This window comes from Charadrius vociferus, unplaced genomic scaffold (genome assembly GCF_000708025.1).
Source record: "Charadrius vociferus isolate BGI_N301 unplaced genomic scaffold, ASM70802v2 scaffold161, whole genome shotgun sequence".
NCBI lineage: Eukaryota > Metazoa > Chordata > Aves > Charadriiformes > Charadriidae > Charadrius > Charadrius vociferus.
Window position 1 is genome coordinate 248,978 of NW_009646928.1, and position 18,958 is coordinate 267,935.

At 39.2% G+C, this 18,958-nt stretch overlaps 1 protein-coding gene across 1 annotated transcript in view; it reads left to right on the top strand.

Annotated features, from left to right (window-relative positions):
* The window catches only part of LOC104294937 (tetratricopeptide repeat protein 30A-like), a 72,014-nt gene that overhangs the window by 19,453 nt on the left and 33,603 nt on the right, over positions 1–18,958 (top strand). The window contains exons 4-6 of the mRNA XM_009894630.1: positions 6,857–7,003; positions 7,109–7,216; positions 18,782–18,882. Of these exons, the coding sequence (XP_009892932.1) occupies positions 6,857–7,003; positions 7,109–7,216; positions 18,782–18,882 (356 nt within the window). The remainder of the gene's footprint in view (positions 1–6,856; positions 7,004–7,108; positions 7,217–18,781; positions 18,883–18,958) is intronic.

Sequence of the window (18,958 nt, forward strand, 5' to 3'; positions counted from 1 at the left end):
TGAAGCAGTTTAAAATACATAAATCCTGTCCCAGGGACTGTTGATGGCTTTTGCGTCTGAATAGTTGTTGGATAAAACATTCACCGAGTCTGGCACACAGAAACAGGGAGTCTGGTAGATCCGATGGTGGCAAAGGGTGTTTATACGGCAGCCTGAGGTCTCCTTATGTTGTGTTTTTGTCCAACTGCATTCAAATGAATCCAAAGCCCCACTTCTATCTTATTTCAGTCTCCAGTTGTGGTTATTTGAGTATCCCTTCGTACAACGATCTCATTCAGAGAACTGGAATTTAATGAAAGTGGTTGAAGGGCAAATAAAGTTAGGGGGGGTTTGACCCTGCTTGACCAGGGGCATTGGAATGGCTGGTCTCAAGAGCTCCTTTAAAACCTAAATGATTCTGTGATTCTGGGCGATTTCACTCCCAAAGGCAGCAGCAGTGCTACTGTGATAATCGCATTAAAAAAATCATTAGAATCAAAATCCAGAGGATAATACATGTGCACACTTTAAGTCTCTTCCATACCCACTCCCCTCTACTGTAAGTATTATAAAATTCTCTTTAAATGCCACTGTCCTGCTTCTGCTGTGGTTGGTCATTGGAAAAGAGGTGCTAACTCAGCATTGTGAAGGGCAGAGAGACACCATCCGTAGTCTGCGGTAACAGATGGAGGCCTTTAAAGGCTGGGTTGCTCTGGGCATTAAACCGTCCCTGAGCTGAAACATTTGATTCTTTCCTCTTTGGAGAGAGTAAGAGATGTGTCAGACTGCAGCATAACAGGCTTTAGTCTTCCATGGTTATGAAGTGCAAAATTTGTCCACTACTGCTAATAACTGACTATAAAGATAACATTTTAAAAGATGCCTGCAACTATAAATATAAGCAAGTATTTTAGAGGCTTTTATACATGAAAAGAACCCTTTACAAATAAAAATCTTTGCCATCAGAAAATACTGTCTCCAGTATGGCTTGAGAGAAGATTAAGTGAGAGAGAAAGAAGGCATCGCATTTAAATATTCTTCACTTTGATGATTTCTGTGCAGGTTTTGATGATCAGACTTTAAGCTTTTTCAGTTCCTAATCTTCTGAGAGAGATTCTAGGTGAAGAGATACTTGAAAGGGTAGTCTTATCTTTTTGTGTATGTCACGTTGTCTGAAGCCCCAGTTTCACTATAAAGTATAAATGAGGTCAGATCCTGACCCGCTATTGAAATCATAGTACATGGACTCCTGACCCAAACAGTGCCCTTGGGTGTTAAGAGGGCTACCATATTGTTTTGCCATTCTTTTGCTCCATTGGGACATATATTTCATGGGATATCTTTGTTATAAACATTTACGTTTCTTTTTACTTTTTCTCCATCAGTCTGGCAGTATTTTCTGATTAGGAAACCCTGCTAACTATTCCACATGTCATTGTCCACAGGGCTATATAAAAAGTGGACTGTATTCAGTAGTGGAAGTTATTGTCACAGAACAGTTCTGATATCACGTGGGAAAGAAGCTGAGCATACCAAATGGTGCGATGTGCTTTCTTTTTTTTTAATAAAGCCATACTGATATACTTATCAGTAGGTTTCAAAAATGCTTTCGTCACATAAGGCATTGCACTGATGTCTTATCCACACAGGTAATAAAACTGAAGTGCAGAGAATTTAAGCTGACACAGCAATGTAGGGTTTCAGTCCAATGTTTTCTGTGTTTAGCTGGACTGCTGTTAGTGAACATTTTACAAGGCAAAAGAATGCTTTCTAAAAAACTTGTCCATTTCCTTATGTCTGATTTTATCATGTTATCAAATACAGATATGTAAGACTGTGAAGAATATGTTATTAGAAGAGTTAGTACAAAATCGTTTAGTAAGCCTTCGCTGCTGCTCTGTGGAATGATATTTTGTCCTTTGTTCTTGTTATCAAATAGGATCAAAACCTGTCTTTCCATATAATGTGTAATGCTGAATCAGGTTATTAGAATCAGACCCTTGAGCTGTAGGTATCTTTTGTTTAAGAAACTCCTAAAGCTGCCTATCAATGTGTGCTAACTTGTCAGACATAAGGATGGAAGAAGAGGATTATGGCAAGATGATGCAAAATGTAATCACCACCTTGAAATTGCCCGCTCTCTACCACTGACCCAGACTGTCTCTTACCCAAATTCTGCTATAGGAGAGTATTAAATATGCAAATTCTATTTCATAGTTGTTCCTGACATGATACAGTTTTCCCCTACATAAGGAATTATCTCCCTCTGACCATTTTTTAAGCTGGCAGCATGTGACCTGTCTGCTGGTCTCCACTGGCAGTACCTCTGACTAGCTGGAGTGAGAGGACTTTAGCTTAGTATAGCTTTCCTATACTGAAAACTAGACTTCCAACTCATGCAGGAAGTTTGCTTTGTAAAACTGTGTGGATCGTTAGGGAAATCCATAGAGTTTCTTCCTTGTTTGGAATGACTGGTAATGTGTTTCCAGATCCTAAAATAGGAAGACGCCTATCATGAGCTTATAGCAGCTATCGCACCTACAAGTTACCCAGGTCAGGAAGCTTGGCCCCTTTCCTTTCACCCATCTCCAAGGGATCATTCTTGTACTATTTATAACTGTAAACTGATTTAAAGTTAATTTGTAAGAGGGCATTTAATGGTATACTCTGTGTATGTTTTATCAATAGCAGTATTGGCCATTATGAAGGTACCACTGTAGTATATGACAGAAACTGAAAGTAGGATTAAAAGGAAAGCAATTTGCAGTAACATTAACCAAGCTGAATGTAAAACCTATCTCTCATTCAGGAAATATGCTCAGTAAGAGCAGTAGAAGTCTCCCCTTTTGCTTGTGTTGATTCACTGTGATCACTTAAACAGTGAGAATGTCATAAAATGCTCTCTGTATGTGTGCGTGCATATTATACTGCATTTTTCTGACATATGTTTACACAGGAACACATACTGCCCAGAAGAAAAAACGAGTGTGAATGCTTATCTTTATTCTTATCTAGTTGCATGCTAACAATATAAAGAAACCATTTTATATAGCATATGTTTTATACATACTTCTGAAACCATGAAATAGTTGTCTTCAGTGGCACTAAGGCATAAGCGTAGAATAGTAGCTTTTATTTCAAGTATTTTGCCTTTGAAAGTTTCCTTAAAACTTTGACTCTTTAGTTTCCTAAAGTTTTCCTTCTTAGGTTTTATTTATCCACAGCAGCTCAAAGACTTATTGATACTGAACCAGAAACATTATTTTTCTGTTCGTGTGGTCTGTCTTTGATGGTGCTAGAATTGGGACTTCATTGTTGGTAGAGGCCACTTTGATGTTGCATGTATTTGGAGGTATGATGGTCATAATGACATATGGCCCTTTGGCGATGGCTGATGTAAGGTAAGGCTCAACCAGTCACTTGTCTGCTAGCTGGTCACATATACCAAGCAGTCTGTGAAGCAATTTATACGATAGCAAAGAGCAATGAGGAAAGGAGAACCTGTCTCCAATCCTGAATTGAGTACAAAGGTGCTGCTTCTCCTTCCTCTATCCATTCCAGCCTATCCCATGCACATCTGAGTATGGGGCAGCCACAGACCTTGTCTTTGTGCTCTCATTTGGGGGCATGACATCCTCTTTTTCAGGCTGCCTACAAGCAGTGATAGTTTCCCAGTCTGGTAAGTGCTGAGTTTGTACTTTATTAGGCAAGATCAGTTGCTTTCCATGTGTTCATGTTGCCAAGTTGTGTTCATGGTTCTTTTCAAGACAAATCTTTGCTTTAGTACCAGAGGGTATGGAGATATGACCAGAGGAGGCACGTCCGGCTTTAATTTACCATAAGCTCGCAGAAGAGTCATGTGAATTTTTCTCAAGGATGAAGAGCGTTGAAATTGCTTGGTCCGCAGGGTAAAAAGACTTCAGAGTATAATGTTCTTAATTGTTTTTAGAAAGGGGAAATTTAACTTCAAAATGTTCAAAAGGAAGCAAGCCTTTTAAGTGATTCTAAATCACTGGGGTGCTTTAAAAAATAATTTCACTGTAACTTTAATTTTAATTGCCTGCCCCTTCCTCTTATTGTCATGGTACTTTCATCCCCTCTGTTTTCCTGGAAGAGAGTGTTGTTATTGCTGTTTATTTTAAGAAATCCACTGGAATTTGTCCTGCAGTGCAGCAAAATTTCAGGGATGGATATGTTTTAATATTCTGCATTATGAATATTTTTTATATCTTTGTAATTAAAAAAAATGAAGTTTTAATGACTGCTCTCCTATAAACCCTGGACTGCTGCATTTGCAGCATAAGAAACTGAGGACAGACAATGCCAGGTGCAGCCAGAATACTGCTGCAGCCTCACAACATATCATTTTTTTAACATTATTCAAATTAGTCTCAACACTCATAATTCTGTTGTTTCCTTTATTGCTGTTGTAAAGCAAATGGTTCTTTTATACAAATGTTATCTCCTGGCTATTAATTCAGCAGTTATTTTGGATTATGGCACTTGTGTTAAATTTAGGAATGTAAAACCTCATAAATATTTAAAAGTTTCCGACTGACGTGGGAAGAAATTGTTTTTGACTTGCTTTGTTAATATCCTGTTGTTCGGTTTGTAATAGATTTGGAATATATTGTTATTTCTCCACTGTTTGACAAAAGGAAAAACAATTTCAGTTGAGCAACTGCTTCAAGTGTTTTCCCTTGAACTGTAACAGGCTGGTAAAAGTGTTTGTTTCCAGTAAAAAAAAGCAAGGAAAATATCTGTTTTCCTTTAAGAGGACAAAAACCATGAAAATTTTAATCAGAGCCCACTTCAAAGTTAATGAAAATGCTGCAGTAGGTTTGTAAAGAGTAGTTTTGATAAAACAATTTCAAGTAGGTCTACTTACAGTCAAGTGCTTCTGTTTAAGCATCTTTGTTATTTAAACGTCTCTCTAAGGAACAAATGAGTAAGATGGACAAATGTGTTTCTTCCATCAGAAATATTTTATAGAGAGTGCATTTACTATTCAATGAGTTTATTCATAGACTAACTATTAGTATGCATCTTGAGTGTCCCCCAAAGCTCTGAAGAATAACTGATTGATACAAAAGTCATGATTTTTGTAAGACAGATGAAGGTTTGGACAACACAGTCTCTGGGCCATCATTCCTGTTTCATACCTACCCATATTTTCTTTTTCTTTCTTTACCTCAGAAGTAAATACATAGCTTTTCAGCCAGATCTTAAAGGGTGTTAAGGTGTAACTCCTGTTGGGATCATCTAGAAGTATTTAAAATGTTTCAGTAATTATTCAAAAAAAGATGCTGAATTGATTCAACTTTGATAAGTACAGTAGCAGACTAAGCATGCGGTTAACAGAGCTTACATCTCTGCCTCTGTGCTCCAGAGGTTCTTCAGCTGTGTCCTGGGATGACATTTGACTTGATGGGTTTGTTGTATTTTCTGTGTCAGTTAACCTTGCTGGTGTAACGCTGTGACTTTTTGTGGTATTGGCATGCTTTACTGGGTGCTGAACTGAAAAGACTTTTCTTCTAGCTAGCAAATAAGTTAACACTGCAATGTTAATACTATTTTATGACAGGTTTGCACCATCTTCTCTTATGTGGCATAGCAAAAACAGCCTAATCTCTGCATAAAGTAATTATCAAGGTAGCACTTTCCCTTTGGCTAGAAAAAGCTTTTTGCATGTCAGTAACTTGTAGTTAGGGTGCGATATTTCAAAACACAAGTTTTCAAAAAGGTAATCATAAGGTGGTCACGTAGAAAAAGCTGTAATTGTGAAGGTGAACTTACAGTTGCATGAACAAATTGGTATTTTATGCAAGTGAGTACCTGGATGTGCCATACCAGCTGAGTCCGTACGATTTTAACTAATTCAGCATGGTCCAGCTCATGGCCTGTGGGCTGGATCCAGCCTCTTTGTGAGGTTTCTACCTGACCCATCACCTTCTTGCTGCGGGAGACAGGGAACAGATGCTCCTTCAGCAAACGCAGCCTCTTCCACCTGCCCTCCCTGGGGAGATGAGTGGCAAATCCAAAGGGGCATAAGGAAGGGCAAACAAGCCCGTGAGGGTTGTCAGCACCTCTGCCTGGCTCCTGCAGGTGCTGCCACTGGGCCAGCCACAACACATCTGTGTGCGCAACTGTACGCATCAGCCAGTCCTGCACACTCATTTATATGTTTTTGTGTGCATGAAAAGCTCGTTCCTCTCTTACAAAAAGAAAAATGTCTGCTCTTACACAGACAAAGCAAAATGTAAGGGTTTTGCTGTTGTTTATTGACTTACTACATGATCAGCATGTTGAAAATTACTTTTATTTTACTTTAGAAATTACTTCTGCTAGACATTTCTTGTACTACTGTCTTTGGTTCTATGAATGTGTTATGAACAGTGTAAAGCAGAGGGCACTTGTGTGCTTATGAACATAAAGACATTTGGATGAAGAAATTCTGCAGAGCAGTATATTTACTTTGCATTTCTGAATGGTAGCAATTAAAATTCCCAGCTGCTGGCTGTCCAGATGTTTCTTGCATTACAGCATTGTAATTTGCATTGGAATATATTGTGTTGTTGCAGTAACTGTAAAGTGGTCAGCTCTCACAGTCTAAATGCTGTGTACGGGCTCCAGTTGGGATGGTGAGCGTATTTCCTGCTCGTACCGGGTTCTTCTCCTTCCCACTGTTTCCCAGCTCTTTTAGCTTGACATGTTTGTAGTTCTCAGATGGAGACTTTTATTGCTCAGCATTCAAATCAAGCGGGGGAGGTATTGGCAGGTCAGAACTGATGTATGGATGGTTTCTTGTAAGAGTGACACAGATAAAAAAGGCCCAAGTTTTGAATCAGAAGTTTCCCTTTCCCTTTGGCATTTTCAGGCAGCAAACATCCCTCTGGTGTCAGAGCTTGGCATTGATGATATCCATTTTGATGACTTCTCGCTTGATGTGGATGCCATGATTACTGCAGCCCTGAGGATGTTCATGGAACTTGGAATGGTTCAGAAATTTAAAATTGACTACGAGGTAACCATCTGCACTGCAGAGAGATCTGCTGCTTTTGTCTCGGCACTGCTCTGTCCATTTGTACGCATTTAGTAGCCCAGATAGAATTTGTACTTTTCATTTCAGACGCTGTGTCGGTGGCTTTTGACGGTTAGGAAGAATTATCGAATGGTTTTGTATCACAACTGGAGGCATGCTTTCAACGTCTGCCAGCTAATGTTTGCCATGTTAACTGTAAGTATCCAGCTATAGACACAATTCCATAAGAGCTTTTACCGCTACGTTACCTTACACGTCTAAACATTGTCCAACACTTCATTTCTTTTCTAGTTATTATAATACTCATTCATTTCCAATAGAAATGCACGCGGAATTAGGTTACTCTACTTAAGGCGACACATATTTGGCAAAACCTTATAGTGTTTTAGTGACAGTGATATCACAGGCACATTAAAGTGACTGAAAACAGATGGCAGTCTTGGAGTGAGCTTGTTATTATAGATCTCGATCTTACAAAAATTTTTTGCTTTTGGAACTCTTTGATTTGATATTTATTTCAGACTCTTAAATTGGTAAGTATAAAAACAAGGAAGATTAGAATCCCAGAAGTATTTATTATGTTGATATTTATTACCTTCTTATGCACCTTCATCTAAATAGCTGTAGAAGGTATTGCCATAGAACATTTTAAGATTATCTTCTAACATAGTGACCGAACTGAATTTTTTGTCTCCGTTAAACACTGTAACACTCCTGGGTTTTTAGTAACATGTATCTCCATGAGTACCAGTAACACATCTCAGCGTACAAGTAAATTCTGTTGGAAGTACTGCTGCTCTAACTCACTCTCCCTCCCTACCCTACAACAACGTTACTGCATGAAATAAGCCATGTTTGGCTAGTTAATTCTTTTAAATGTATCAATAAAAACCTTGGTGGTCCTGGATGTTTAATATTCTACTTAATATGGCGAAAGAGAAGCAACTTGTCTGTGTGCACACAACACTTACCACTGGACTTGACATTTTGGGTTTGCCTTATTTCCAGATAAAAATAAGAGTCCACTTTTTCCGTTTTTTCTTCATGTTCAGTTTTAATGGCCAGTGTCACCTATTGTAAACCTTAAATGTTCATATTAATAGCATTTGTGCAAGTATTTATCTGGGATATCACGTGCTTGTTCCTTCATTTTTAATGACTGAATGTTTATGTTCTCATTGCTGGCTGGTCTCTGCGGTGTGGTTAAGCATCTGGACCCCATCTTTAGAGGTGGAGACTCCACAGCCTGTGCCATTCGCAGCACAGGTCAGCGCCGTGTTACACGGACTTGTGACAGTCCGTTGCCTGTTTCCCATTCGTGGGGCACAGCTGTCTTGTGCATGGGTTCCCAGCTGTCCTCCTCCATTTGGCATCATTTCTGTGGCAGAACTTTGTGTGTCAGGCAAGAAAAGTGTGACATCCCCTAGCAGGTAGACACTGGTCTAGTGCTAGGTCTGTCCCAGCAATGCGGGTTAGTTTCTGTGAGCATTTACAGAGGCCTAACAAAGTTCCATAGACAGAGAGACAAAGGAAATTGAGGCATTCAGCAAGAGAGAAAGGTCACCTCTTCTTCTGGGTGTGAGGCTGTTCAGCTGAGCGGAATTAACATTGTTTCAGCAGGCACTTTCTGATAAGCTCTAATGAAATCTGGGTGTAATGTGTGGGCATCGGTCGTTTTTAAAGTTTTAGAAACTTGACGTGCTTTTTTTTTTTTTTTTCAGTTATAGAAAAATTAAAAGCTTTTTACTCTGAGGTGTAAGAGCAAAGTCAGGCAGCGCCTTTCAGCTGGGAATTGCATTCATTTCTGCTAAAGGCTGCCAGGGGATGAGGACCCCTCAAAGCTCACCCGTGAGGACCTCTAGGTGGAGCTCCGAGGCCGGGTTTTCGGCTGGCCGTCCTTTCGGTGGACGGGCATCTCCATCTCAGCTAGCGGTGCCTACACTGGCAGGCAGCAGGGAGAAGGCAGATCACTGCTGCTTCAACAGCCAGCAGCACGCCAGCAGCGAGGCCTCGACCATAAACTGCTTTGAACGTGGTTCTCAAAGCATAATTTCAGGACCTGGGCTGTCAGCACAGGCATGCAACTGTCTGTGAGAGGTGATTTGGGATTTTTAAACCAAGCTAGTTTCATTGCCCCCACTACTGGTAATAAAACAAACGAGCAATTCCATGTGCCAGGTTGGATGCCTGTGCCCATGGCATTGGACTCGCCATGCATCCCACCCCACTGGGCTGTGGCGCTGGCTGAGAACAGAATAGGTTCAGGTGTATGATCCGCTTGGGCTGCACTCCCTTCCAGAGATATAGGAAGACTGATCTTGTGGAAAAAAAGACAGAAAAGGGAGTCAAGTGGCTAGTAATAGCACAAGGCGTGCTTTGACTGCATTTGTCTTGGGGGAACCATCCAAGATAGTATGTGCCTTGTTTTTTCACTTGCAGAAAGGGCAAAATTCTTTGACCATCAGAGGGGGGCTGTGATTATCAAGGCCAGCACTGCTTTGTGCAGCTATTGCACCCTGTTCCTGATTTCCCCGTGACAGTCAGCAGTATTGACTGCACCACAAATATAAACCAGTAAGTCTATTTTAGGGTGTTTTCAAGTAGGACTTACCATAGCATAGAAATGTCTAATCTGTAATGCGGTAGCCTCTAATGGCCTGGCTATGCTCCCGCTGAATGCAGAAGGAAAATTGAACTGGGTTGAACAAGCCAAACAACTGAAATCCAAGAAAGGTTAAACCAGTTGTTTCACTCCTGGGTCAGCCTTCTGCATATCTAAGGTATGTCCTGTATATTTAAGTATGTGTTTTCTCTCTCTGGTTAGATACTGAACAATTACAAGCGCAGTCCTGCAAGCCATACTTCTGTATTTCAGACTCGCCCAAATAGTCTGAAGACAAGCACCTGAAGCAAGACTGCTCCTGCGAGTTAGGGACAAACTAACATGAGAGCAAACCGCAGGATCAAGCCCAGGCTTCGTTATCAATGCCTTTGCCTAACACAGTTCACATACTTATTTCAAAAAGTAAAAATGAACAAGTAAGCAATACAAAATTAAAATCCCATCTGGTACGCTAATAACAAAACATATAAATGTGGGACAAGGTATAATGAATGCAATTCATTTCCTCACATGAAAGAATGACCTCCATAACTCACTGGAGACTCTGCCACTCATGAGTTATGGGTCATTCCTTTTCTGGTGAAAATAAATTTTACTGCACCATCGTCTATAGCCATGTATTTTTTCTCTCTGTGTAAATTAAAAAAAATGGGGAAATGTAATCCTGTTTTCTTGCGTTATGTTCAAAGCAGATATCCCCTTACTGTAACATTGTTTTAAATGAAATGGGTTTTTATTAAGTGAAATAAGCTATATTTCTCTCATATATTTGATTACAAGACTTTTGATTAAATAAAATGTTGTATTTATTTTTGAGATATTGCTCCTGTTAATAAATTCCTTAATCGGCTTTCTTGCATTTGCAATACAGCTTGAATCCTTGAGTTTAATCAAAGCTTGTGTTATGCTTAAGAATATTTACTACAGCATCAATTTTATATTATAAAACTTCCACTTCAAGTTGTTTTAACTTGACCATGAATGTTTTCTCTAGATTGAAACTTGACACATGGCATGTTGTCAGTTACACACCTGTTTTTTAATCCCTTTTTTAAAAATAGACTTTGATTATTATTTGTCATAAGAGCAATGTTCAAAAAATAAAAAGACAAAACACTCTTTTTTTTAGAGAATTTCCTCTGCCTGGCTGCCTTTTACTGAAACTAAAAAAGCGGTGCCAGTAGGAATCAGAAGGATCGCTTTCATAATATCCAAGTTACTCTGTACACCAGTGGATTCTGTACAAAAGGAATCTTTTTGCCTCATATTTGGTCATCTTTTCTGATATTTAAACTTTAAGCACAATTATAAAGCTTTCATAGCAAGTCCTACACTTCCTCAGTGCATTCCTGAGCATCTGCGGGAGCTCCCTGTACTACCTAAATATTAACTGCAGCCACATTTCAGACTATGAAAACAGAGGCTATTTGGATTTGAATGTGCATTTATTTAAATAGAATTTGTGGTCTTCAGGGCGTATAGCAGAGTTTTCAGGTGGTATTGCAGCAATTGACTGGCACTTCTGAGTGGCCTGTAAGTTCCTACCAGTTAAGGACATCAGTTCCCACTGATATTCACTGTCTTTGTATCCCTTAACCCTCTTCTTGCCAGTGGGTGAAATTATGGCCCATTGAAAATCAATGGAACTCAGGATTTTTTAAACACTGTTAGTGTTCAGCCTTGGTTTGGTCCTCCAATATAAATGTGTATTATATTCTTTTTATATAGTTTCCTTTCATACTAATTAGATTGTGTGGCTAATTGAGGAGTGTTGTTAGAGACTGGCACTGTGGAAAGACAAGTGTTATGATTTTCCAGCTCAGCCAGTCATTTTTGCAGGCATTTATGCTTCTGAAGAGTTGAAGAACCAGGTTGTTTCTTCCATGGGTAAGAGGAGAGGTTGTGTCCCACACAAGCTCCAGCACCTCTCCAGGCAGGATCTGCTCAGGATGCCTGAGGTTAGCAGTAACAGTAGTACTTCTTTTCTGACATGAGGCCGTTCAAGGCAGGAAAACTGCTATGGCAAGTATCCATGAGGAAAAGTATAGTGGCAAAAAGATGTTTCTAGGGTCATCTCCCCTGTTCACATGGGGTGTATATGGTCTGAGTGGCTCATGGGGAATTTCAGTACATCAGTTTTCAAAATTTGTTCCCAAATTCAAGCGGGTACCTGCAGAAGAAATATGCCATTTGAGACATTTCCTCTTTAAAACATGCTGCTTCATTTCATGTGTCCCAGATAACATATCTCTTCATAGTTCCTAATAGTTCCATAGAGTATATTTTAGCTGGCTTCTTTTGTAGGTCTTTTGATTTAACATCTTGGCTATCTCTGTCAGTAGGCATTGACTAGGATGGTCACTTCAGGATTGAAGAAATCTGTCTAAGTAGTTCTCTGAACAATAATTTCAAAATGGAATCAATTTTGTTTTGTATTTCTCTGATATGAAATTCCAGTTCCTGTCTTAGTGTGTAGTTATTGGTGTTTATTTTCAGCAATTTTTGCCTGTGGTGCCTTCTGGGTAGTGGAGAAATGGCAGGCTGGAAATGCAACAGGGAGATAGTAACAGATCACTCCGAGGACATTATCTATTCTGCTAACCATGTAACGTACAGCAGGGAATATAATATTACAATAAAACATTTATCTCTCCTTACTGAAACTTTCATGGTAGCAAAACAAAGTTGACTGTTGCTCGATGGACTAACATTACTTATCCCTTTTGCTACTGATAGTTACAGCTGCTATTTTTTTTTCTGCTCTCAGACTGCAGGATTTCAGGAGATTCTGACTGAAATTGAAATTTTAGCTTTGATTGTGGGATGCTTATGTCATGACCTTGACCACAGGGGAACCAACAATGCCTTCCAAGCCAAGTAAGTTTTCTAATTCTTATTACTTTAATTTGTTTTTCTTCCACAGAAGAGCAAAAGGTGACCAGGAAAAAGAATGAAGCATTAATTTCAGTCCTCCTAGGCCAAGGCCAAACATTCTCATTCTTGCATGTAGTGAGGGACTATCCATCTTTATCATTCTCTGTTCTTTTGGGTAATTGCTGGCTTGTCCTTTGTATCAGGCTGTTGATTGGGTTACCCCTTGTGAACTGACACCGCATATTGAAACATGATGACAAAACTTGATGTTCTTTTCAGGTTCAGGTATTGCCGATTCTGGTATTCAACCCAGGAAACACTACAACTGTCTATCTGGGTTGTTCTTGCTAGCTGGAATGCATGAAGTTAAGCAAAACCTTGTTCAAGCATTAAGAAAAGAAAATAGGTAAAACTGAAATCATGGTTTCACATCAGTATAGGCAAGCATACATAAAGTAACTCCTATCCTATGAAGTATGAAACTATTGCCCTCATGCTGGAGCTCTGATGCGTAACATCCGCAGTGGGTGGCTGGAGCAGTTCCCTCACCACATACCTGTCAGCTGTGGAGGACGCAGGGTCCCTGGCGTGACGAAATGCCTTCTCCCTGACCTGCCCCACATGCCAGGGCACACAGAGTCTGTTCGGAGACAGGCTGCAGTGTGCAGGGGTGGGCTGGCTGCCTTCTGCAGCGGTCAGTACCCACCAGAACACGAAGCTGGATTTCAAAGGCAGATTCTTACATAACCTATGTGAAATCTTGCTCTCCAGACCCTTTTCAATTCTAAAAATGAATTTTATTCTATTCAAAGTGCTTAGGACCTGATTCAGCAGCCCTGAATTATCCAGGCTGCTGCCCTCAGACACAGTGAGGTAGAAGCAGGTTTGTGGACTGTTTGAGGGTATTTCTTCTTACTGTGGTGGTAAGGGAACTCTCTTGACTAAGGTCAAATTCTTTCCAAAATCTGTGTTCCCTGAGAATAGGGGGGGGACAACAGGAAATGTTGCCTGACAGCATCCTGTCCCAAGCTGTGAAATAAAGCTGTCACACACACGGAGACTCCTCCAAATCCCGTGTTGTTTTCTTAACTCGCCAGGTCCTCTACAGTCAGAATATGAGACCACAAGGCTCTCTTGTCCTGCAAATCCCAGCATGCGTTTGCAGCTTTGTCTGTTCTGCATTACTGCTAATCCTCCAGCGTGATGGGAAATGGTTAGGTGGTTGTCCAAAAGTATTTGAAAGACAGAGATCCTGCATTAGCCTGTTTTGTCCTACCTTTTGCAGAAATACTATGCTGCAATGTGTGTATGCACAGTGCATGGGGGCTGCTGCATTTCTGGGGGTGAGTTGCCTCAGTGAACGTCATTCAAACTGATGTTTCTGATATTTGCTAAGCTGCCATTTCCTGAGCTATTGGTGTTGCTGCACAGTCTCAATGAAACAATGACACTGTCTGGATCTTCAATCACCATAGCAAGGAAAATCAATTGCAGTGCTCAAAAGACAGAGCTTATGGTGCAAAGGTTACCAAGCACTGCTAGATGCCTTTTTGCAGCTGAGTCTTGAAAAGAATCAAAAAAGAGGAGACAGATGGGAAGGAAGCTCAGCTGACTGACGTTTATCTTCCTAATTTACAAAAATGAGACCTAAGATTTACATCTTGACCGTTTTAGGCTCTGATTAAGTTAAGCATTTCTCCAGTGTAACAGTACGCAACAATCTCTTGTGCAGAGGGATGGCTGAGTTTAAAGGTAGCGCTTTCTGTATTAGACTGCTATCACTTATACTTGTTGTTTGACAACGGAGTACAAAGAGGAGGCTACCATTTTACGACTCCATAAAGAAATTGCTGAAGACATTTAACAAAAGACAAACATTGCCACACATGTATAAAACATCCCTGAAACCAGAAGCTGTAGTTTTCATAACAGCAGCTATGATTTATTTCTCTAACCTGAGTTATAAATTTAAGCATCACATTTTCCTATTTTATCTTCAGTGTTCAATACTGCTGTTCTGTGTGACAAAAGTTCAAGAGGTATATGATGGAGGCAATATCACAGTTGTCTGAAATGGCTCTGTTATATATCTCAACACCATATTCTCTAGGGATGATGCTTCCTGGACATCCTTCTCTCTAATATAGCTGCTTCTGATAATTAAATATCAGTATGGTGCAGTTTTATAGTATATGCTCCTAGGAGACTCTTTCTGTTTGTTTCTAGCATAATCTCTTATTCTCATGTCTTTGGAAAGAAAACCCATCTTGTCGCTTTAGGCTGGGTCCCAGACGTGAAGTAATGGTGAACAGTAACTATTCTGACAATCCAGTCCCATTCTCTGCACCTCCCAATGATGAGCAATTTATAATTGTATTCCATAGATTTTTTTATTCTTTAAACTTGGAAAACCCACCTGCTCTGTGTATTTTGAAGGTAATTTTGTATTAGACAATAAACATGATGAGAAAATACATTCTAAAGAAATGCTAAAATTTACTTTTATGTTCAGTGCTGTCACTTGTGGGTTTTTTGTTCACTTTGGTATTTTTTTAAGTGCATGGTTTTACATACAGACAGAACCTCACTGCATTTGCAGTTGTTTTTTTGTGGTTGTGTTTTGTTTGCTTTTTTTGAAAGGGTTTGTAATCACCCATTGTAAGCCAGTGTGGTTATATCTATTAAGAATTAGTAGCAGAACAGCCGGTCCCAGCTCAAGGATGTTACTGTTTGTCTTTACTGCACAGTGGTGTGCCCGTGCTGTCGCACCACTGAGGCGCTTTAAAAGTTGCATTACAAAATTTCATGTAGTTCCAGGAAAATCTTTCATCAGCTGATGATATTTAGCAAGGTCTGGAGCATAAATACCTTGTATCTGGCTTTAAATTTGTATTTTGATCTTGTCAGATATCTCAAGTGTGGTTGCTGAAATGGAGAGGGAGAGTGTGGCTACATGCTTTCATTATTAAATTGTCTCTGAAACTTGCTTTGTAAGCAGACGAGCAGTATTTGTTGACTCCCCGTGTTCTGTTTCAGGAGCGGATCAGCCTTAGCTCAGCTCTACGGCACCTCTGCTACCTTGGAGCACCACCATTTCAATCATGCTGTCATGATTCTCCAAAGTGAGGTACAAAAGCATTACTATTAATCTCACTGTAAACTGTTGGGCAGTTTCAGCCGGAGAAAGGAAATACCACACACAGTACCTTTTTAATGCCCTCTCCTTGAGGAATTATTTATTGGTTACCACAAAGGTCACAACTAGCACAAAATTAAACAACTACAAATGCTGATCATAGAGCCCAGAGATTATATTTGTCTCAATCAGCTAAGGGCAAGGAGAACATATCCTAATCATATTGTCAGCTTTTCTCAGTCTTCTTACATATATCCTGCTCGGTGGTTTATAGGTAGGCGAAACAAGCTCTTAGCTTTCCCCACAGGTGTTGTGTTCAGAGTATCAGTCATCCTTTAGTGGACCAATTCAATTTCTTTGACAGTCTTTGTGTAATCAGTCTTTTTATGATGGCTTTGCATAATTTTTTAATTTTTTTTTTTTAAATTAATATCAGTAATATTGTGCTGTCCAAAGTATACTAGCTGCTTTGCAGTTACATTTAAAGACATAGTTCTTGCCTGGAATATCTTAGGTGCAACAGTATGCAGTGTGCACTGCCCCAGAGATGTGTAGTAAGTGAGAGAAGCAGAAGGGTGGACACGCAATCCTTACAAAACAATGGATGTCTTTTCTTGATTTACACAGATAGGTTGTTAGAAAATGCATTCAGCATATATAAAAACAAAAATGTTGGTCATGCAGCACAACTGGAGACCATATGCTGATCTGTAGTAACTTTTGAAGAGCATCTGGGAATGTCCCGCAATCACAAACAAATGGGAACAGGGTGATGGCTTTACCTCTGTGTACAGTGTCAGAGATTAGTCATGAGACTGTGGCATTAGTGTTCAGTTTCTCAACATTATATTAAAAAAGTAGACATAGGAAAGGAGAGCACCAGCATGAGATTTAAACAGCTCAACCTGCCTAGCCTAGCTTATCTAAAAGATACTAGGAATTAAATGGTTCTCTACATTACCAAGAAAAAGGCGTAAGAAAAAGCAGCATTTGAAAGTTTGACTGGTTCAGATTAGGAAAAAAGGAAGGGTTTTTGGTGTGGTTTTGTTTTGTTTGTTTTTTTTTTCCTAAACCAATGAGACTGTTCAACCTCTGGAACAAGCTTTCCTGGGAAAGTGATTTCTCTAGTTCCTGAAATCTTCATCATAACTGAATGTCTCTGAAGACAGGCCCAAGGCATGGACCACTCTGTGAAAGTTTATAAGTCATGTCAGTCTAGATGCTTTTATTTATCTTTTCCAGCTTAAAAAAATTAAGGAATTCACACAAAAAAACCCTTTTTTTTTTCCTTGGAATCTATTGGAGCTTCTTTCAGAGATGTAAAATAATATTTGAAATGCAAGTCCTCCTCTTTGATCATTCAGGCAGCTTCTTCTCCAGGTCCTCAATTCTAGACCAGAAAATTAATCCTATGGGATTTTTATCTAATAGACGCTGTTGCTAATGGAACACAACACCCCTTAGTTTAGAATAAATGCAGATTTGGATTCTCCAATCTACTTAAAGATACACCAACTTTCACCAGTTGAGCAGTTGGTCTCCTCTCTCACATAAACTGAAATTAGATTGTATCCTATCCACTGATGTTGATACTCCGGTCTATCTTTGCTATCTAGAATGAAACATAGTGTATGTTTTTATATACATAAAACAGGATATATTTTTATCACATTAGACAAAGGAGCTATGTATCCTTTACTCTTGACGTGCTAACCTCAATATAAGTGATCTTCAGCTTTGTAGTGGCATGGTTTTATGCACCATGAAACAGGTCAGAAAGGCAACAGATATTATAGCATAACAGACAACTTGGGAAATTACCCATGTTGTAAGAGCTGCTATTTTCGTGATACATTTTGCTTTATTTTCTTCTGAGTACTTTGGTTTTAAAATTATTTTTCATAAATAAGCTTTAGATTCTCAAATCCTTCTCAATATTTAGCTGAAAAGAAATAACCATTTCATTGTCACAGAGAAGACCATCTTTTATGCATGGCAAATTATTTTTTTTTAGACCAACAATTAGCTGATCTAGTAAAAAAATACCATCTCTACTTCCAGACCTTATCTTGTCTATATCCTCAGACCATCATGGTTATAGCAATCCTTTTGCTAGAAAATTCTTGTTTTTAAGGGCATTTTAATCTTCCTAAGCAGTAGATGGCAGTGCATACTGAATGTGTGCATTATAGTGCTACATACCAGCAAAATAAGACTCTGTTTAGCAAGAACCTCACTATTTCTATAGGTGATTAGGAAGAAAAAAACAACCACCTTAGTCCTTTTATTGATGTTAATTTAGTTATATGTGACTAATGTCACAAAGACCACTTCTTAAGCTTACATTTAAAATTTTCCATTAATTTTATTTCTGTCTCATTATTTTCTCTAGGATTTCGTAGAGAAATTATAGGATCTCTATCCCTCTTAGTTTTCAGAAATTCAGTTACAAAAGGACCTTCCTGCTCTCAAATAGCAATATTAAATAATTTGTTTCCTTCCATTCTGGCTATGGAGCACCTTTCAAATTCTTAATCCATGATCCCTTAAAAAGTAGCCTGTTGGGCTGACAAAGAGCATTTAAACCGCCTAAAGTTGCGATTCTTTAGCCGGCATAGGGAATGCTTGTATACACTGTAAGACAACGCAGTAACAGGCAGAGTGAGCAAATGGACTGTTTTGAATGAAAAACTGATTTAGTGTCTTTGACTGCTCTAACAGCAGTTTGTGTGCCTGCAAGCAGCAGCACAGATAAATCTATTAGGAGCGCAACTCAAAAGCTGCAATGCACAGCTCCCCAAAACATTTAATAAGAAGAAAGATTGAGATGTATCCATAGTTTTTCCCCATAAACTGAGTCTGTGCAGGGTCAGAGCAAAGAGTAAATCTTTCCTCAAGAGGCTGTAATTTCAGCAGAGTTTAGAAAAACCTCCCAGGTGCTTGATTACAATCGTCAACTCTTCCAGCCCAATGTAATCTCAGCAGTATTAACATTATTTTGTTGTAGTTTTGCCATGAATCAGAAAAGGCCTCTGTTAGGGGAAACGGTAGACTAAAGAGTTAGAAAACCTTTTAAAAACCTGTATTGATTGCTAGCCCTTTACCTCTTTTATCTCTTTCATTATAGGGTCACAACATCTTTGCTAACTTGTCCTCTAAGGACTACAGTGACCTTATGCAGCTTCTAAAGCAATCGATATTGGCAACAGACCTCACTCTGTATTTTGAGTAAGTATTGGCATTTCTTGTATTTGACAAATGAAAATTCGAAGAACTTACTCTAATGACCTATTAAATACCAATA